We start from the raw sequence: 21,625 nt of genomic DNA on the forward strand, positions 1-21,625 counted from the left end.
TATACGTGTGTTGTGCTTGCATGGGGTTTAACAGTGCTTGTACAGACCTTGTCATGCTGCAAATCCCTCTCACAATGCCAAACAAGTTCATCGCCATTGCTCACAAAGATGGATGATGTAGACACACTTGTTGAATTTGCGGCCCCGGTTGCAGTGAGGTGCCGAAGTCAGTTTTGGCAGCCAAGTCACTTCGATGTGTGTGATAATGTGTGTTTAAGGAGCGTGTATAAATCATAGTCCTGGGTAATAAGAAGGGAGAACAAGTTTCACAAATCTTTCTTTCACTCATTTCGGACCTCGACCAGTCACTAACATGACATTTTTCGTTCCTCGCGTTGTTATTGAGCTCCTCTTTATTATTTGACGCTACATTCCTGCATGTCATGCGCCTCAGCTGTGTGCATTGGGTGCCTTGTTGGTCTCTATTAATAGCGCCGAGACAGAGACCAGGGATCCTCCCTGCATTTGTCTCTGCCTCGCCGTGAAGAGTGGACCCAGAGGAGAACGCTAAGGAGCTGTTTACCCAGCCTTTGTGCTCGCCGGGCCTCAGTGTTTGCCCTGCAGGGAGTGCCTCAGCCGGAGGGCCTTTTCGTGCACCGGAGTGGTGGGTGGGAGGAACAAAACGAGACAAACCTGCAAAATGGAGGCCTGAGTAAAGTGGCCCGGGAGCTCGGAAAGGTGCCCGGTTGCCGGTGCCGGAGGTCTGTAGGCTTTGCAGAAGAGACCTTCGCTTACCTCTAAGTGCTCGCTTTGCCAATCCTTCACGGTCGACAGCAGGTGACACCTTCTGGTACAGAGGTCAGGCCCAGACGGACGGGGAAGACACATGAAGCAGGAGGGGGGCAAACCTGTGTGTGTGTGTGTGTGTGTGTGTGTGTGTGTGTGTGTGTGTGTGTGTGTGTCGGTGGCCATCTGGACCAGAGCCTATGTTTGAAGTCAGGAATCGGGAACATTTACTGCCGAAGTATGTTAGACATACAAGGAATTTGACATGACGGGTGGTGCATAGCATTGGACAATAAGACAATGAGACGATGGACAGCAGGACAAATAACACTGTGACTGAACAAGTGAATGTTGAGACAAAGAGATAAATGCAACAAAAGATACAAATTGGCCACAATGACACACGGCTTCCTCTTTTGTTGTTTTGTGTCTCTTTCCGTCTGTACTCAGTTGGGGGACCCATTGTCCCATAATCCATGTGTGTCCACTCACCTGCACATATAGAGAAACCCTGGACATTTACGAGTCCGGGAATGTAAACACTGAAGGACAGACTTCACTGCCACTGGAACGCTTTTCCAGAAAAGATTCACGACCGTCCTGTAGGATAATCACTCCCCTCCCTCCCTCCCTCCCTCCCTCCCCCCTTCTGCCCTCACTCCTCCCAGGGCAGGAACAAAAAGACATTTGAGCTATGTCGATGGGGAAGAAAAATCACAGCACTTTGCGCAGCGGCCGCCGCGCTCCGGTTTCACAAAGTGTCTGACAGGCGGAGCGGCGCGCCGTGTTTACGCACAGCCTCGCCGCCCTGCGAGCCACTGCGGACGGTTCGGTCGCGGTGTAGTGGACTCCCGAGAGGACAGCGGAGCGGCACACTGATAACCGGACACCTGAGACCAGTAAGAGAGTTTAGAGAAAAAGGGAAAATATAATGAGAAGTTTGTTTTGGAGACGCGGATTGTAGCCGCGTGACGCGCGTGGACTTGTATGTTTTTAGGAAACGTATCCTACCGACAGATGTTTCTCCCAGTTTGGACTTAACGTTCCAGCTTGCGCGTAAAAGCAGAAGGAAACGAGACTTTGGTCCTGAATCAGGACACCCGTGCAGTCTCTCCTCTGACGCGTGGTGACTGTATCGACCTTGTCTTCACTTTAATGTGACGCAGAACGCGCCGTGGTACATTTCCCGCGGTGTCATTTACTCATATACGAGCTGTTTGGGGGCAAGACCGAACAGGTTACTGTGGGGAGGAAGAGGGAAGTCATTCCTGAACAACTGGCTTCATTTCATTAAACGATGGTTAGACGTGAGTAAGACAGCACAGGTACATCGACGACACGTGTTGTAGAACGTATGACGTGTTTGAATGATCAAACATGATTTATGCGAGTGGATTGAGTCCGTGTGCCAGAGGTCCATCTTAACAGACAGATTTGGTCTCGTATTCTTTCTTGACTTTCACATATATTTTTTAAATATAAATATATTTTGAAATTAAAAACACGTTTGAGACAAATTAATTCATTTTCAGTAGAGTTGAAAATATTTTTGGATTTTCTCGAAAAACACAAGAAATGTGTAAATGAGCTGAGTTGAAACATTTGATTTATTCAAACACTTTTTGGGACATTTGGTATAAACGCCCCACTCGAGCTTTACAATCGAACTTCATGACCCGTTATAGATGCAGTTCTCTCTATTCACCACCTTCTGTATTTGTCCAGGCTGCTGAGACCCTCCACGGAACACTGACAGGAGACGGGCCATTTGGGGGGGGGGACTTTTGGCCGCTTAAAAAAAAAACGAGGAGGAGGCGCCTCTTGCGCTGAAGCAGAACCGCTTTAGATGGATTCTTCATGTTTGCTTCAGCCTCAGTGGAGACAGCCTGCCCTGAACACTTGCGAGCCGTGACAATAGGGCGTGAAACATGGCACGTCGCGGCGTGTGGATAGCCAGAGACGCGCGCTGCGCCCAGCGTGGAAGGAGCGGCTCTCCTGTCCCGTCCGGCACGCACTTGGAGAGGATTGCGCACGGCGCAGCTGGTAAGGCGCCATTTAGATTCTTTTGAACTGTCTATTTGGATATAAAACAATAGCGTTTAGAAGAATGCTGTTGGATATCTTTATGCGTTGCTGTCAAAGCGGACCTGCGTTCTTCTTGTCTTTATGTTTGCTGGGAGAACACTGAAACGGCTCTTTGATCAGTGACTTCTTTTCATATCAGCGGCTTTTTTTTTTTTTGTTGCTGAGCACCAAACCTCCCCGCACCCACCTGCCAGCTGTTCTTTGCCCCTCTGACTCTGGGTGTCATTATGTGACCCGGACTGGGCTTTAGACTTCATTTCGGAGCGTTTCTGAAGTGCAGTGATGGGAGGAGGATGGAGGTGAATGTTGTCAGTAGTTTATGAAGTGAACTTGTGATCTCCCGTGTTTACAAGAAGCCGGGAGGTGACTGCCGTGCGTGTGCGTGCGTGTGTGTGTGTGTGTGTGTGTGTGTGTGTGTGTGTGTGTGTGTGTGTGTGTGTGTGTGCGCGCGCTCTTATGGATGAGGAGGAAACGGTGGCAGTCTTCCAGTGTGACATCTAAATATCAAAGGGCTGGACACACACACACACACACACACACACACACACACACACACACACACACACACACACACACACACACACACACACACATTAGGCTGCGTCCATCTCCCTCCTCCCCTCTGAGGGCATCAGGGGCAGATCAGGTCTTTTAAGCCTCAGGTGTTTTGACGTGTTTGAAGTCGAACACTCTTTCTCTCAGTCGCAGATGAAACTTTTGATTGCTTCAACTTTGCGAACGTGGACCCGTTCTGAACTCTGGGGTTTTATCTTTGGTACCCGTTTTTGTACCCAGTTTTTCTCTCCCAAAACGTGCAATTTGCCCTCAAAACGATGTAGATGAAAGTGCACGATCCATCGTTGAACTTTCCTGCTTGCTCTCTGACTCAAAGGCCGACTGACTCACTGAGTCATCTCCATACAATGTCCCTCACGCACGCAGGCGAGCGCGGCGGGGCCCCGGATCTTCAAAGTTGAATCATGCCTTTAAACTCTCATCCTCTCAATGTCATACTCAGGGGTTCTGTGTGTTTGTGGGGGAGCGCTTTGGCGTCTCCCGAGATATGCCGCACGTCCCCAATGGGGCGTCCCCACGGGGCGTCCCCACGGGGCGTCCCCACGGGGCGTCCCCACGGGGCGTCCCCACGGGGCGTCCCCACGGGGCGTCCCCCACGGGGAGTCCCCCACTCAATGGCTGTAAAACGTGTGAAAACATGTGGTGAAACAAGACGTTTTTTTTTCCTTTACTCGTGTCATTGAAAATCGGCCGTTGGTTCTCAGGCCGAACGTGAGAGCGTCGCCTCTGCTTCGGGCATCTCGCGCTCCCCCGTCACGCTGCCACAGCTTTCGCTTCCTCCAGTCAAAGGTCACAGGGTCAGCGGCCCCGCCGAGGGTCGGGTGCGGCGAGCCGCCGCGTTCTCCTCACTAGCAGCTTCCTGATGTGTGGTCTGGTTTGTTTGAACTGCCGTGTGGTTTTATGAGAGCTGTTTGCTGTTTGTTGTGGGTTTAACTCTTTCTTGCTCCTGTGATCTGTTTTGTGTTGCCGGTCGGACACGTGAAGAGTTGGTTGACCGACTGGTGTTAAACAGAATAAGTTCTGCTTATAATCGTCCTCATGAAGGTGTTTAGATCCTTTTTGGTTGGAAACATGCTGTTTGTCCTCCTCGCCCTGTGGTCTTCATTACACACTAAGCTTTCAAATATTACTTTCATGTGCTTCCCTAAAGACTCTGAGCCATATTAATAATAAAAGCCCTAAGATTGCATCTTTCTCGTCAAATTTGCCAAGATACACACAATACCTCACCCTATAACCAAGGGGGGTAGAAGTGGGGGGATAATTCAGAAACTAACAACAAATTCAGTTTGCAAAAAGAATAAAGAACAATATGTAGAACCAAATACTCTTGCATCTTTTGGCTGATCTTGTTTTTATTTAACAAAATCTAAGAATTTATTCATTTGAGAAGGCATCATTTTGCCCTTTTTTTCATAATTTGAATGAATATCACTTTTGCTTTTGTGCGTTTACATCACAGTTTACTACGCCACTTCGTTCAAAGTGATTATCCTCCAAACGGCAACCTCTCAGTCACAGGCTACCCAACCTTTAAGCTCCGTCACATTGATCCCATTGAACTTTACTAACGCTTTACTCAAGCTATATTTGCAACATTGTTTACAAGCCAACACCAAATGGCCCTTTGTCGTTCTACAATAAATACTGATTATGCCATTTAAAAACATTCATCCTTAAACCAATTATTTTATTTGAAATGACGTCATGTGTATATTTGAGGATCATTCATTGTTAAAGCATTTTATAGATTATTACAAGTCGGATTAAGTTGTTAATCTTTTATTCAGTAAAAAGAACCGATGAAGACAAAAGAAGCATCTTTAAAGAGGAAGCAGAAGTGACCTTACTGGAAACGGGGAGATGGACGGTCATCATCAAACAGGGCGACCGTGTATTTCTTTTATCGTGCACCAGTAAAAGGAAGGCACCGTGTGTAGATCTGCCTTTAGAAGGAAGGCGCGTGCGCTGCGAAAGGAGCCTCGACCATCGGCTGTGCGTCGGTGTGCAACGTTACTCTGGTTGTTTTGTCCGAGCACTAATGGAGAGCGTGCAATGAGAGAGATTGATTATGCAACCTGAAGGGCCACAGGGCAACTCCAATCTGGAAGTGCTTAGAGTCCGCAGCGAACCACAGTGATTCCTTCAGGTCAAATTGGAGGAGGCATGATCTGACAAAAAGGAATTTCAATTTGTTAGATGTGTCCCTTCAGACAAATGTCTCATGATGCTACTTATGTTCTCTAGGTCCTCGCATTTTGCGGCGGAGGACAATCTTGTGCAAGTACACAAAAGGAAATAATTCCCTCTGATCTTGGATTGTTTTGTTGTTGTAAAGTATTTTGGCTTCTTCAAGTTCAAACAGCTTGAATTATTCGAACCAAAGCAGCAGTTAAGACTTTCGGAGCCGCTGATGAAACATAAAGTGAACTCCTGTCCTTATCGTAAAATCTCCCTCCTTGATGCAAAATTTTTCTCAAAACGCACAAGAATGTTAACTAGCCCAGCTCTGCGTTTGTGTCTGTGGGAGCGTTTTTCAATACAATAAGCTGTATTCTTCTGAAATTAGCAGGTCAGATTCATTAATCATAGCGTCTGAGGGCTGCTTTGAACTATCAGGCCAGGTCATTAAACCCAGCCGGTCTGGGGCGCGAGCGGGCGACACGGAAACACTTTGGAGAGCGCTGGTTCACCCACAAGACACACTAATAATGACCAGTGTGTGTGTGTGTGTGTGTGTGTGTGTGTGTGTGTGTGTGTGTGTGTCACAGATGGCCACGTTTCTGAGTGCTATACTCCCGGCTCAGTGTGGGCTTAATTTGGAGAAATAACAACATAAGATGGGAGCAGGAAAAGGTCGTGAGGGTGGGAGAGGGGATTTCAACGTGTGACTGTGTAGGCCTACACGGGGTTTTCTATGACTGTGTGTATTTGTTTGCCTGCACAAAGCCATTTCGTTGAGGGTATTTTCAGCCGCAGAAAGTGTAATGAAAAGAAAGGCCGGGAGAGACAGAGAGTTTTTCTGTGCTTGACGTGTGGTTTCTGTCTCTCCATCTTCATCCCGCTCCATTCTTTCCCTCTGTCGTCTTTGCGGCCTTTTAAGTGCCGTCGCTTTCACAAACACCGGAAAGTGAAATCCTACCATCTGACCACCGCTCGAACGCGGAGAAAATGCGTTCCCATTTAAGGTGAGGCTCACCCGAGCGCTCTCCCTTTTAAAACCAACTTAATCAGGCAGGAATTTGGGTTATTAGGGTCAGGGACACTGGGGAATCGGCCTCGGCGAGAAAGGGCCAGGAGGCGAGGACACAGATGCGTCGCATCAGGAGACTATCTTCATCTCAGCACTCATGGGAAAACGGATGGCGGTGTCCCTTCTAATCTAGCTGATTGTGTCACGAGACCCTTAAATCAATTGAACTGTGGGTTTCTATGTGGCTAATTAGCGCTTACTGCGCATTAGCTAAAGTTTCCACTGTCGCCGTATGCTTAATCGTGTAGAGGTCTTTGGGGAAGGTGCAGCTGATGTGGAAAAAACAACAGCAGGTTCATTCGTACTGAAAACAGTGATGTAAAAGATGCTCAAATCCTCGGCATGGAGCCAAGAGGGAAACTACAGAGTTGGGTCATAGCTCCCTGAGAGTTTGTCTCTACAAGTGACCCCCTGCACTTTAGATGAGTGCTTTGAGTCATTGTTCATAGAAAGATACTGATTAACTTTAAAACCAATTCCAGAACGACAGGAATGGACCATTTAAGAAGAAATAAAGACATTACCATGTGTACAACTGTTTTTTGCAGTTTTACTTAATGATTATAGTGGTTGAAATTATATAGCTATTTATTTGTTTAACAATTTTGCTCTACACTGACTTACAGATAATGGTGATAAGCAGCTTATCATAACCATCAAAACTCTATATTAGTTTATATATATATATATATATATATATATATATATATATATATATATATATATATATATATATATATATATATATATAAATAGGTTCCACGGACTCTGGGCCGGTTAAAGTCATACATGGTGGAGGACTGACTGTAGATCAGTTTCACTTTTGATTTCAAATATTATGCTGATGGATGAATGGTGCAGATCAACCAAAGAAGTCGTGGTTCGTAGGGACCGCATGTATAAAATCAGGAATGTATTCACAAATGTTTGAGGTGAAATCAGAAACCAGCTTGCTGGAGAGTTTGAGCTCTAAAGCAGCTAAATTAAGATACCATCATTTCAACACATACAACTGTGTTTAGATGCCAAATACATGGCTAGTGCTGTTATATATGGGCCAATTTTCTGTGCTGTGTTACATCCTCAGCCCTGTGAGGGATGTTTACAGCAGCTCCACGCTGAGAACTTGTTTCCGCCAGTGGCTGAGACGATGACAGCAGCTCCCTCTCCTTGTTTCTCTTTGCCTCGGTTTGCAGTAATGATACCGTCAGGGATGCAGCTCGGGGTAAATTTGCTGGACGCAGACAACACTTTAATGCCGTGTGGAAGCTCATATTTTACCGCGCTTGTTGTGACCCGCTGATCCTGCGATTTGATGACCTGCCGTAATTCGCCAAAGCACCTTCTGGCAACTTGAACTTGCATGCGTGAGGGCATGTTCCCCACTTAAATCCCTTAATGCCACTAAACAACCACACAAAACTTTTTTACAGAGCTCATCTCTCCAGTGTGGAGAGGAAGTTGAAGGGTCAGCCGAGTTTATCCTACTGCAATCAATAGGTCTGCTGCTAATAGGTACTTTTAACGAGGTCTCGGTTGGACCGGTTCAACCTGCACGGTTGTCTTCCGTAATCTTTGGCTGGTTCAGCAAAATAATATTTGGGATGTAACTTAGATCTGCATGTTTTCATTTTTCTTTGTTTGGCTACCTGGGAGCAACCAGCTGTAAGCACATCGTCGGCGTCTTATCGTGTGATAAAGTTGATGTGGTGAACATGTTAGTCATTTGGAGTCGTTTGCCTGATGAGGTTCAATACTCTCCTTTCGCTCTATTTTGGTCTTCATCCCGGGGGAAATGTCTGGTTCCTTAGCTGCTAAATGCTCCATTGTGTTCACCATCTAGTTTCTATGATTGTTGAAATCGGCTGCTGCCCGGGAAAAAAGCTGGATGAGCGCGGTGAGAGGAAACCAGAACAACGTGCGTAGAGGCTTAAAAACGCGCCGAGGGGAACCATGGAGTTAGGTGACCTTTCTCCATCTCTTGCATTTCTGTGTTTAGTTGATCCATGGTTTAAAAAGGTTTTAAATATTGATTGAAAGTGTTCGTGCTAATGACTCAGACTTTTAAAATACTTAAATACTAAAATATAAATAATAATTTTGATCAATCATTAAATTGAGATAGTACAAAGTCCTTCACAATATTCTAAATTGTTAAATCCTCACATTTCGGATGCCAACAGCCATGCTAGCATTTCTGTGAGGGTGTGTGTACGACGGAAAAGACAAAATATCAGAGTATCTTGCCGGACGGTGTAGGATTCATCTTCTGTGGATTTCAAGGCATTCGTCCAACAGTTGCTGAGATATTTCCGTCTGGACCAGACCGTCATTAATAGATGGAGTCAAACTCACCTCTGCACGGCCCATGTTATTCTAATAATAATACTAATCTGTCAGACACCCTGCTCCTGACAGATTATTCCTCTCCCAGTTGCACTGCATGTTTTCTGTCTCATGCTGGCTGAATGAATCTCAGACGCCTTCAGGCGCTGATGTCGTCAGCCGGTTAATAAAACCTCCCGGTGGGAGTGAAGTCATGCGGATTCATTCCTCTCTACACCATCCTCCTCCTGGCTGTGTAGTGTCCACACATACGATTGGCCATCTCCCCCACTGTGTAACGCCTGTGTCGATCTAGTGCGAGAATGTGACAAAGATGTTGTGCATCTCGTGTGTGTGGTTTTTTTGGAGGAAGGATTACGAGAAAAAGGAAGCAGAAAAAGGAGCAACTGACAGAAAAAAGCAGATGTGTGCACACATGTGGATGTTTGGGTGAGGGGGGCCTCCCCACCTATCTGAACCGAAGCGTGGGACCTGCTCTCTGTTTCTCATTTCGCCGGCGCTCTGTGGTTTTAAAGCAGTGACAGGCCTCACAGTGGAAACTGGCACTAACGAGCAATTACATCCTGCCTGCCTGCCAGGGATTATGGGATTACAGACTGACCGGGCTTCAGTCTGCGCTCTGCTTCGCCTCTCTCATTCCCTCGCTTCCCTTTGTTCCCCTTATCTCTGCTTTTAGACCAGTCAATGGTTCAATTATCTTTTTTCTCATTTTTCTGTCCTATGGACCCATTTTAAACTTTTTAATTATCCTTTCTTGTATTTAATGATACAAGAAATCACGTAGTTGAGGTATGCTGTCCTTAACTGCTGGAGAAGGACTGTTTTTGAAAAAATTTAACATTTAACAAGAGAAAAATACATTTGATTTGTACGAAGCTTTAAATGAAGCATTACAGACAAGATAAATAGAAGGAGAGGACGGGATCAAGACAACCTGTTTCCTTAACATCATATTAATGCCTAAAACAGTCTACTAACTACAGTGCAAAGAAACATGTGTTCTTCTCACGGACAAAGACAAAAACCTTCAACAAGTCGGCATTCGATGAGTTGCGGCTACACCCTGAATGGACCAATGTCAAATGGAACGGCGCGAGCAAGATTAAAGCAAAGTTACACCACACGTTTTCCCACTCGATGCATATATATGCAGCGCTGTGGGGCACATGTAAGCACAGCAGATATCATCACGTTTTGTGGGACCTCCGCAGGTTTCTCAGTGTCTGGTAGTGATCAGACGGCTCTCCCGGTGTTCTGCCTTTTTCTCTCCTGCATCTCCTCTTACACTGCAGGTGTCTTTTATTGAGCCAGAGGTGATTTAGTGTGCTCTTGTTTTTCTGCAATCAGGCACCGCGGTAGTGACAGGTTAAAGCTGCAGGTCAGATTATTTCACACACACACACACACACACACACACACACACACACACGCACGCACCCACACACGTTCGCGGAGAACAGAGTGTGTCTCTAATAGGAGGTCATTAGTAGACGGAAAAAAACGCCGCTGAGCTCAGAGCTTTCTTTCTTCCTCACTGAATTTATTCATTTCGTTTTACAAAGTGAGAGGTTTATGGGAGATTTGTGGGCAAAGCTCAAGTCTGACGATGTAACACACACAGAAGGCACCAAGATCACTGATCAGAAACACACCCTGCTTCATTTCCAAGCAAACATGCATCTCTTTTAAAAATAGCAGCATTAGTAAGGATCTGATTTCCTCTTTAAAGTAAGATACATCAAATAACGCCAGAGCGCAATCACTGTGGAGAACTGTTTGATTGATCTGATATCAAATATGTAACAAATGTAGCTATAAGACCTTAAACTGACCTTTCAGGCGGATCATTAATCACTGCCACAGTCACTCATAAAACGTTTAGATCTGTGTTTGGAAAGTCTTAAGTGCACTCTTAGTGAATTGGTGAATATCACATTTTCTACCGCACTTTTGTCCACACAAATGTGTTTATTCGTGCACTAAAAGCAGAGCCAAACTCACCTAATAAATCCTGACAAAAGAATATCTAAATAATTATTTGAAATTGCGTTGAAAGCCGTGACTAATTGCTGTTCAATGTTGAAAACTGGGACACATTATTTTTCTTCAGACATTTGTAGGGACTCCGGGTACCCGGCTTGAAACAAATACAATACAGGGCAAACTGTAAAGACTCCTCAAGCAGTTCGGAGCAGCCTAATAAACTCCGGGACTAATAGCCGGCTCCGGCTTTATGAGTTGTACTTGCTTCAGGAAGACTTTCCCACTTAACTAACTGTGAACAACAACTGGAGAGCTGAGGACCAACGACCCAAATGGTAGGAGACGAGAACTCTCCCCGCTGCAGACGTCCCGCCTGATGGACAAACCAAAGGCTTTAATCAGCCAGAGAGAAACACGTGCCGGGGGTTGCTAAACAGCATGATAGAAACGCGCATACACAACGGTCTGAAACTGCACACACGCCGTCAGCAGTCTTGCGTCGGTCTGGAGCTCTTCAGGACCAGGGTGCCGCTCCTTCTCTCCGGCCCTCGACTTCCTCATCCCAGAAGAGGCTGGAGGCGTCGGACTATAAACAGCTCCAGAGAGCGGGAGTGAAATGAAGCAGCAGACAGACCCGCGTAGACTCCCGGCTCGCGGATCTAAAAGTGGCTAAACACTCCCAGCTGGGGTGTTAGGGAGTCAGAATGGCACCTCTACTTAGGCCCAGCCAGGATCTTTATTCTCCTGTCGCGGCTCACACTGCTGGTTTTAAATCAGCCCAGAGACGAGGGGAGACGGAGGGCTGAGGAGTTGGCACAGTGCGGTTTCGGATTGCAGTGGATGGCGTGCACTCTGTCTGCATAGCTGATTTATGCTCACCTTTTCTCCCCTCCCTCTCCTCAAAGTCTGTGACTTTGTTCCAGCTCGACTGGATCGCTTCAGCTGCAACAAGCAGGGTTGTAAAAGGTCTTATCGGAACCCGTGATCTGTAACCTTTTGTCAGTCTTCCATTACATACGGACAGAACCGCTAGGAATGTTTGTGATTGTAATATAAACATGAAACTCTACATATCGGCGAGATCTTCAAATACATGCTTGAGTGAGTTACCGCACACTGTTGCTGTAGTTCAGCGCAAAGGTTATACAAAGCGTCTCAGAGATGACAGATGTGGTTTCAGAGATGGAATAATCTGTGGACAGAATGTCATTTGAAAGAATGATTCATTGCAAACGTAAGGAGCACAGACATCAGTGCGCTTGCTGTGAGTTGTTGAGCAAGCCAGTCAACCTCTTTGTGCAGCATTTTACGAAGCGGAAGTACTTCACAGGAGCAGGAAAAGTGAAACAGGGAGAAGCAGCCGAGACAAGATGATGTTGGTAAAAAAGAGGCTAGAAGAAGGTGGGATTTTAAAAGTTTCTTAAGACAGGGCAGAATTTGGCTTCTCTGAGAAAGGCGAGGGGTCCCACGAAGCTCGTTGCATGCAGGCAATTCATTTATATGAAGTGCATCAAGGGGTTTTTAAGGATTAGTTGAACAAAACAAGCCATTTGAAGATTATTTGTTGAGAAAACGTGATGAGCGTTGCTCTTATCCGGTGTTTCCACACCCTGGTGTCGGGATCGCCACAAGGGGTCACACAATAAACAGGGGTCACGAGGGGTCCATATACTGGATCTTTGGTCCCAAGGAGAAGTACGCAGTCCACTACGCCGGGCTGAGGTGTCTCAACGTACTTCAGATGGCTTGTGAAGTCATTTAGTACGCAGGGCTCTCAAGTGTCACGCATTGAGCGTGACAGTCACTCATTTCGGTCTTTAGTCTTTAGTCACGCACTCCCGCCACACTTCGGTCCGAGCCGCGTTGGTTCCTCTGTCGACCGTATCGTCCGCCCCCCATCATCCCCCCTCGTCGACCGCATGGTGACCCCTGACAAAATCTCCCTCCCTCTAATGACCTCATGACATGGGGTGTGAGGTTTCTCCGCAGCGAGCGCAATCCTCAAAGCTGCACGTACTATATATAAACATCTGCCTCCGTGACACTTCTTATCACCTGTCCTGCATCTGTGTGTGTGTGTGTGTGTGTGTGTGTGTGTTTTTTGTCTGGGACCTCCGCGAAGTGCTCTGGCTATGCCTGGTTCCCCCTGCTTGTACCTCTGCCACAGGAATAACCCTGAAGAATGCCTTTGACAACCGTATATCGCAGATGCTGCCTTTTGTTGCCGGACCAGCGCCGTTTGCACGGTTCTATGAACCGACAAGCCGACACTAGCCACGCAAGCTGCCAGCAAACACTGGTCTTGTACCGAAGCAGCAACAAACACGGCGGCCTCGTGCATTGAAGTGTGACTTATGTGACATGTTGGCGCACTCTCCCGCCCACTGGGTTGTTTTTGTTTAGTTTTTTTTTTACAGTATCTGGAACATTGTGAAAGTGTGGACATCATATTGCCCGCATGTTGTGCTTTTAGTTTATGTTAACCTTTTTAAAGGGAGTTGTGGGAGGAGCCAAGTTGACAGAGGGAACCCTTGTTCGTGTTCCTACATTCCTCTTGCTCTTTCTCTACAGGTGGGACCAGATGGAGGGTTCGGAGGAAGGATAGACAGGAGATTATCTCTGTAATGTCAGCAAAGGCCAAGGTATGTCACTTCCTGTACTGAGAATCTCATCTCCATCTCGCACTCCCTCCTCTTATTCTGCCTCATAATGAAATCACCATCTCTGCACACGACCCGGCCTGATCCATTTTCACTTAGACCACCATAAACCAGAAGATGAGTTATGTGAAGGTATAAATTGTTAATGAAATCCATCCTCACAAGGCTCTGCACTAAGCTTTCCATAAAACCATGTCATCGTTGAAGCTTTCATTGCTAAATTCTAAGCCAGTGGAGGAAACTTGATCCACAGAAATAATTTGACTTCAGCATTACTGAAGAGTAAGTAGTGAGATTTCCTTGAATAGGCTTAAGACAAAGTACGGCTGTAGCTTGTTTGAAAAGCGGTGTGCTTCCTCTGCCCATTTCAGTTATCTCATTTCTTCATCTGTGTTATTGTAAAAATCTCTGTCAGTTTACTTGGGTTATTAAATACATTGTTACCATGAACACAAAAGACCAAACACCAATTCATCTTTTCTTTGTAAGAAAAGAAAGAGAGCTGCAAGAACTGCAGAACTACAATGCACAACACTCTAGTTGTACAACGCTAGTCTGGCTCTGCCAGTCAGCACCTCTATAGCTCTGTAGTTAACATCCTATATCTTTATTGCATTAATAAATCCACGTAGTACTTCTCAATTACAGCAGTGCCCTGAAGGAAATCCTTTGCTTCATTGACTCGAGAAAGTCAGTTAAAAAAATCCCCTCCTTTTACCAGCTAACATGTGACTTCTGTCCCCTCCAGGTGATGCTCTGGGGGCTGCTCGCTCTGCTGCCTCTGGTGGAAGGAGCTCACATGAAAGCTGGTCTGGCTGGCGTGGGATCAGACTCGGCTCGGGCTGTGGGCTTGCTTGCAGGCCAGGAGGAGAGAGGACTTCCTGTGACGCTGCCAGAGGTGGCGAAGGACGAAGAGCAGGAGGAGAACGGCGAACCTTACTCTACTTGGCACACTCTATATGGTACTGATGACCCCGAAGTGTAATTTACAGCCCATCTACTTTACCAGAGAGTAACAAACACGGCATGAATCTGCTCCGTATTTCAATTATTAAAATATATTGTCATCAGATTTAAAGGGTGACGAGTCTTTGTGAGTCTAAATGCAGAAGGGATATTGGAGATTTTGATGGAAAGTTTGCACGTTATTGCAAATAATAGCAATACTTACATTTTCTCTCCTCCCACGTCTCCTCTTTTCTCTCCATTTTAGACCCCTTTGTCATAGACGAGGTGGATGACCATCCCACTAGTCGCTGGGCGGGGCGCTCTCCCCGCTCTTCTGACCCCTCCGATCCTCAACCCAAAGGACCACCAAAGAAAAAGAAAAAGAGGAAGAAGAAAGAAAAGGAGGAAGAGGAAGAGACCGGAATAGATAGAACGGGTAAAGGAAAGAGCAGACAGCTAAAGAAAAGCAGCAGGGACTGCCGTGTGGAGAAGAAAGAGATGAAGGTCCGGGACCTGGGCCTGGGGTTCGACTCGGACGAGATTGTCCTCTTCAAGTTTTGCGTTGGCTCCTGCCAATCCTCCAGAACGAACTACGACCTGGCACTGAAGGCGCTGCTGAAGAACGGCTCGCTGCCCCGACGCACCGCCCGCAAGGTCAGCAGCCACCCCTGCTGCCGGCCCGAGCGGTACGAGCCGGTTTCCTTCATGGACGCCCAGACCACGTGGAGGACTATCCAGTTGTTATCAGCGGCCAGCTGCATGTGTATGGGCTGAAGACAAGAACGAGGGAGAAGGTGACTGGGAGGCGGTTTCACCCGTCCTGAGCGAAGAGGAGTGGAGAGGCTCAGGGTGAGGAAGGCCTGGGTACAAGAGCCGGAGGGCGCTGCTGTCACACACACACACACACACACACACACACACACACACACACACACAGAGCAAGGAAGCGACAGAGGCTGCGTGTTTGCCTCCCGTGGTGAAGCTCCTGTTGAGGAGAACGGCGTATGGGTGCAGCCGGACATTTGAGGTCAAAGGTCAAAATCAGAGAGTGAGGGGGCAGTCGTCCAGGAATCACATCCCAGATTTATTGTGACGTCTTCCAAGAGTTAATTGTTTTCAGCTGAAAGCAGGACAATCCAGACGGGTTAACGTGACTGTTCTGCTCTAAATGGACAGCCTGAGCCTGGAAGAAGGATAAAGGATGACGCAAATAAATGGACTATTACTGCCTCTATATTTTGACAAGAAAAAGACTGTTAAGATGTTCACTATTACTCACAGTGGCATCACCTCCTAGCAATATCATTTTTGACACATAAAAACCGGGACAGTACATTATATCGTTTCTAGGTGAACTCAGCCAAATTGATGCCATGCATCTTCATGTATTACTGTACAAAAGTAACATATATTTATTTCTGATAAATTATTTATTTATTATAACTTCATATGAGATCTGTTTTATAGACTCTATATTGTAGATAAATATATATTTATTGCAGAGATTTTCATTTGATGTTGCTTCTGCTTGCATGCAGTATGTACGTGTTTTTTTAAAGGTGCATTTCCACATTCACCCAACACCTCATAAACCTGGGCCGAAGCAATGATTCTGGGCAGAATTGGTTAGGATGCAATACGCTTTTCTGAAATGAATTTATTATATGAACTTTAACAAATCTGCAATTCTCTCTCAGATGCAATCCAAGACACTTTAAAGAAGAAAGAAAAAACCCTCATAATACACATTGACTGACATTGAAATCATGTGCCCGTACCTGTTGTTAAAGAGCGCCTACTTGTGTCTGACCTCAGGTTAATGAAATTACGTTCTCCAAACACAGTCAATCTCTGCTGACAAGAACAAAATTCATACTGCAAGACCTCAACATTTCTCATCTTAAAGTGGTGATTTCCATTCAGTTAAACACTCCCTCTATGTCACATTATGATTATTATATAAAGTTGTCTTTATTTTTGTATGACATTATCCTCCAAGAGAATAAAGTTTTTTAATATACATCTTGTTATCACTGTTTGCTTAACTGAATGCTTCTGACTGCCATTCACAATGCTTTTTTTCAGCTAAATTTACTGAGGACTTATTGTGTCGCAGAGCCAACTGCGACATAATAAGTCATTCAAATGAGTCAATAAAATGTTTACGTGTTCCCAGGTTGAACTCAAAGGAGCATCGTTGGCCCGCCGCCCTTCTGCTTAACCCAGAATTTGCTTTGAAGCGCTTGAGCCAACTTTATTTCTCTGCACAGATCCACCAAACATCAAACAAGCACCACAGGTCTTACAGCTTACAACTACAGTATTTCTTTTTCTTCTTTTAAAAAGAGGTGATTCGTTCACTTTGGCTGTTATCAAAACATTATAGTAAATGTGCACAATATTTAATCATTTTCAAAAGGTCTACATTCAGTTTTCCCTGCATCATGCAAAACAGAGTAAATTAGCAGCACTTTAGTTTTTATAAAAGTATGAAATCCAATGCAACAACAACACATAATGCATATATAAATATATTACGAATGGCACATATTGATTCATACATCAAATCCTTTTGAGTGTCACAACCTTTATTTGTACCCATGGGGTATAATTATGTATCATTTATTTATAGATTTCCATGTTTGGAAATTCATCAGGTGTCATCTGGGATGTCTGCTTTTCTGCGTACAGCCCCACGATGACCAGAGAATCCCGATAGGGTTAAAGGCCCCCGGACAGACGGAGCAGTAACGCCCATGTGAGAGAATCCATCCCCAGGCAGCGGTTCGAACTGTTTCATGAAGATGCGTGTGTTTGTGAAATAGTGATTGAATAGACTTGGATTATGCAGCAAATTGAGAAGGAATATTTTAAGTCTGATATTGTTTTAACCTGGTCTTCATTTGAATCAAAATCCCTCAATGTTTTCCATTAGATTCTGACAAGACCGTTAGGTTGTAATTCAAACATTTAAAGAGATCCAGTGTGGACTTCATCATTGGCGTCGTTGATTTTACTCACAGTATTTTAAACAGATGTTGAACACCTGTCTATCAAAGGCATTCCGCTGACTGACATGAACTCGGTGTGCTGAACGTGCAAGTGACTACGTCCAGGTTTCTAACGTCCGCAGACAGGAGCGGCTCTGCGCTGCGTCTTGGAGACGACTTGGCTGCCACCTCCTGTCGGGAACCAGCGGCTGCTGCTTCCTCCTCTTCACACCCGAGCACCGCGGTGGACTCGACGCTGAACGGGTGGAAGTTGGCCCGGGCGGTGTCGTACTCCCACGCTTCCCTCATCGCAAAGTCTGTGAAAGATTTATTCTTGATGGACAAGCGGTGTTCCAGGTCGTTCCTGTAGCAGGCCGTGCGTAATGACGCGTAGCTGGTGTCGTTGCTGTGTAATGACGGAGGGGAGTGTTGACCTCCTACCCAGCCGATGTTGTCTCCACGACCGTCTTTAACGCTGACCACTGTCCTCTTCAGCGTCTCGCAGCCTTTTAGTAGCAGGTTCTTCCTGCACAAAATGTACACCCAGGGGTCTAATATGGGGTTGAATGAGGCGAAGCGGATCGCCAACATGTCGCTGCGGTAGTCAGGCTTCCCCCCGGCAGAGATGTAAGCAGGGTCGTACAGCTGGTTCACGAAGATGCGCACCTGTAGGATACAAACACGGAGAGATAATGTTTAAGACAGGTGTTAAGAGGTATTTGGCGCGCAAAATGGTAAACTATCTTAATAGAAGTTGTAATAAAATAAACGGTTGTCCTTACAACTAAAGGTATGGAGCAGACCAGGAAAACGATGGTCATTAGGATCAGAAGCCAGAACATTTGAATCTCCGCCGCCGAGGTGACCGACGGCAGCCTGGGGAAGCGGCGACGTGATCCCCCCTGCTCGCAGGACTCGGTCCTGACTATCCCCGTGGTCTGGTTCATCCCCACCAACGACTTGCACACCGCCAAATTACACAAAACGGTCACTGCGATCAGCACCAGCATCACGCCGCCGTACAATAAGGAGTAGCAAGCTCCAAGTGGATCCATCGCCCTCCAGTCCAAAAAGCACCAAGTCCCTGGAAAGTGCCTGACGTGCTGCCCGAAGCCCAAACTGGGCATGATACACAGTAAAACGTTAGCCAGGTACGTGACCAGGAGCGCAAAGCGCGCCATTGTCCGGTCTATGTGCTGGGAGTAGAAATACGCATGGTTTATGGCCAAGTATCGTTCCACGGCCATGGCGCACAGGATTGACACCCCAGCTGAGCCGAAGAAAAGCATGGAGAAGGAGAAGAAGTGGCAGAGTAGCGCTCCTCCTGGCCAGCGGTTGGCGACATATGTGGCGATCACCACCGGGCTGGTGAAGCATGTGCCCAACAGATCCGTGATGGCCATCCCGCACACTAGGGTGTAGAAAGTGGTTTCCTTCTGCTCCTTTTTGGAGATGCAAAGCACAACGATGGCGACGATGTTTCCCAGGACCCCCACGGCGAACATCGTGGCTGAAGTGACGAGAGACTTGGACTCCAGGCGCAGCGCGGGGAACACACTCTGGTTGTGGTTGAGAGACAGAGGTGACAGTGACTCCGATACGTTCGCGTCCAGGTCTCCAAATGCAAAAGTGTCGTTGATCATAATGAAAACGCGCACCGTACGAAGGTTTAAGTGCGAGAACTTTCCGTAATGTTTGAGCGTCAAAATAAATCCTTAGGTGTAACGTGACATCTTAATTGCCGCGCGTGAACGCTTTGCGTGCATCAGGTCGGAGCGCTTCTTCTGTTTGGTGTGCAGCCGTGGTTTTGTCTCCCGGTGTGCCCACACGAAGGTGCGGCTGGTTGTGGTGACATCGGCCATGATGCGGGTATTTAAGCGGTTCGCTGATGTCAGGAGAGTGACGCGCGGGCTGTTAGGTCAGAGACTTTCCCAGAATGCAACATGCTGTTGGAGTGTGCGACAGGGTAACTATAACTGTAATTCAATATGCTGGGTTAAAATAAATGCACCATATTGTCCATGATTAAAGACAGCACGTCATAAATCCAATCTTCAGCACCAAGGTCAGCGCCTTCGGCACAATCAGCACCACAAACAGGGACAGTCGTCCCCCTGGTGCTGTTTAAACATTCATTCAACCTGAAATGAACACTTTTCCCAAATTGCAAAGAGTTTGGTATCAGTAGATATATCTAGCGGGTGTACGTTGACACAAACACATCTTAAATCTGTACTGTTTTACTTGAAGTAACTGCATGGTTTTGATGCCATTTCGTTTCGTAACGTGTGGCATCTCCTCCTGAAGAAGAAGTCGTTCTGAGTGACAAGAATAAAATGGACCATGGGTGGTCCCTGTACACCAGAATCATCGATTACCGGTCCATCGATTCACAAACTGTCATGAAACTGTATTGATGCAGAGCACACATTGCTTAATGAACCACATCGACCGTGAAGCCTCACAAGCCTCTTTTGAGGAAGAGGACTCTTGAGGACAAACAGAGTGAAGCTAATTATATGTATTTATTTCTCTACAGCCCCAAGACCTTTTGAGTTGGGTGTTTTATTTGGTCACAGATCAACATCAAGAATGATTTTTGTCAGCTGCTTAATTTAAATCCATTTTGTTGGGCTATTTCAAATAATTCCAAATCAACCCAAAAATAAAGCAGAAAGTCGTGAGTGTCTCTTGGTGCCTTTGTGCGGATGGTAGAACTGAACACAGCCCTGCTGGCAGCTGAGACCTCGAATTCTGACGAGGACAAAACACTTCAAAAGTGACACGCTTTCTTTAGGTTTTCCGACAATGAATCTCAGCTCCAGCAGGTTTATTTCTAGGCATCACGTCTTGCGTAGTTCATATTTACAGGTTATGTTGGGGAGGAGGATTGACGCTTTGTATTATAGGTTTTTCATAAGCTCTAGACTTTATTATGCCTTCCCTTCACTTTTTTACTTCCTTTGCGTTATTTAAATGAATCATGTATTTTGAATATCTCTGTATGGCTCATTGATTATAATTTCACCAGTACTGAAAATGAATAATTCACTCAGATGAAGGTGCCCCTATTGTGCGCCTCCTTAAAACTGATAATCAAATGCCACCAACTGCACCTCTCAAGACAAGAGCTTGGACGCAATATATGTCCCATCATTTTAGCTAGTAGTTAGTGAAAAAAAGAGCTCTTCCTCGGACAGTACAAGTATGAACTGTAGTTAAGGAAAATTCAGTTTGTAAAATTCCACTACTTATTTTACACTGTTGATTGCACAAAAATTAAGTAAGTGTTTTGTGTGTATGATGCAAAATAATTCAGCTTTGATTAAACCAAAATAAAGTTGAGATTCTAAACAGAATGTTGTTATTTATTATCTTTATTATAATATTTATGTGAACTGGGAATGCCACTAAGCCAACTCTCTTTTACAAGTAAGTTCTGATTACAGTACATGTAAAAAAAATAGAAGCAATATGTACTAAATATATAGTATGTAGAAATAATAGCGGTATGGTGTCTTCCCTAATTGTACAGGCCCACTACAATAAAGTATATTCCTACAGGCAAGCTTAAAGTAGTTATAACTTTCACCACACACACACACACACACACACACACACACACACACACACACACACACACACACACAAACACACCTACGCACACCCGGGAGCCATCGGTTCATGAGAGGAAACACAATCTACCTGTGGTGGATGGTGGAAAATGTTCTCGGTAGGGCAATCAAATCAATTTCAGCAAACATCCCAAGTTGATTTAATGCAAAACATGAAACACACAATACTACTTTGCAGTTATATTTATTACATACACATATATATATATATATATATATATATATATATATATGCATGTATATGCATATATATATATATATATATATATATATATATATATATATATATATATATATATATATATATATATATACACTGTACATATACCAGTCGTCTCGCCACTAACCCGCTGGCTAGGTTGTATGTCATTTTGTTGTATACATTTTTTTATTTAATCAATAATTGAGTGAAGTGCTTCTTAG

At 45.5% G+C, this 21,625-nt stretch overlaps 2 protein-coding genes across 3 annotated transcripts; one reads left to right on the plus strand and one right to left on the minus strand.

Moving 5' to 3' along the window:
• The first annotated feature begins 1,489 nt into the window (after positions 1–1,489).
• Positions 1,490–16,599, plus strand: LOC120816561 (artemin b). Of its 2 annotated transcripts, XM_078100139.1 has the most exons (5): positions 1,490–1,625; positions 2,452–2,769; positions 13,541–13,611; positions 14,378–14,591; positions 14,843–16,599. In XM_078100139.1, the coding sequence occupies exons 2-5, from the start codon at positions 2,655–2,657 to the stop codon at positions 15,349–15,351; spliced, it is 909 nt and encodes a 302-aa protein (XP_077956265.1). In that variant the 5' UTR covers positions 1,490–1,625; positions 2,452–2,654; the 3' UTR covers positions 15,352–16,599. The 2 variants fall into 2 exon arrangements, with proteins under 2 accessions (XP_077956265.1, XP_040028196.2); XM_040172262.2 differs by lacking the exon at positions 2,452–2,769.
• Positions 16,600–16,900: 301 nt separating this feature from the next.
• Positions 16,901–19,416, minus strand: ptger4c (prostaglandin E receptor 4 (subtype EP4) c). The gene is made up of 2 exons (XM_040172260.2): positions 18,350–19,416; positions 16,901–18,233 (listed from the first exon to the last, which is right to left on the minus strand). The coding sequence occupies exons 1-2, from the start codon at positions 19,208–19,210 to the stop codon at positions 17,631–17,633; spliced, it is 1,464 nt and encodes a 487-aa protein (XP_040028194.1). The 5' UTR covers positions 19,211–19,416; the 3' UTR covers positions 16,901–17,630.
• Between the last annotated feature and the right edge of the window lie 2,209 nt (positions 19,417–21,625).

Source organism: Gasterosteus aculeatus, chromosome 3 (genome assembly GCF_964276395.1).
Source record: "Gasterosteus aculeatus chromosome 3, fGasAcu3.hap1.1, whole genome shotgun sequence".
Taxonomy (NCBI): Eukaryota; Metazoa; Chordata; class Actinopteri; order Perciformes; family Gasterosteidae; genus Gasterosteus; species Gasterosteus aculeatus.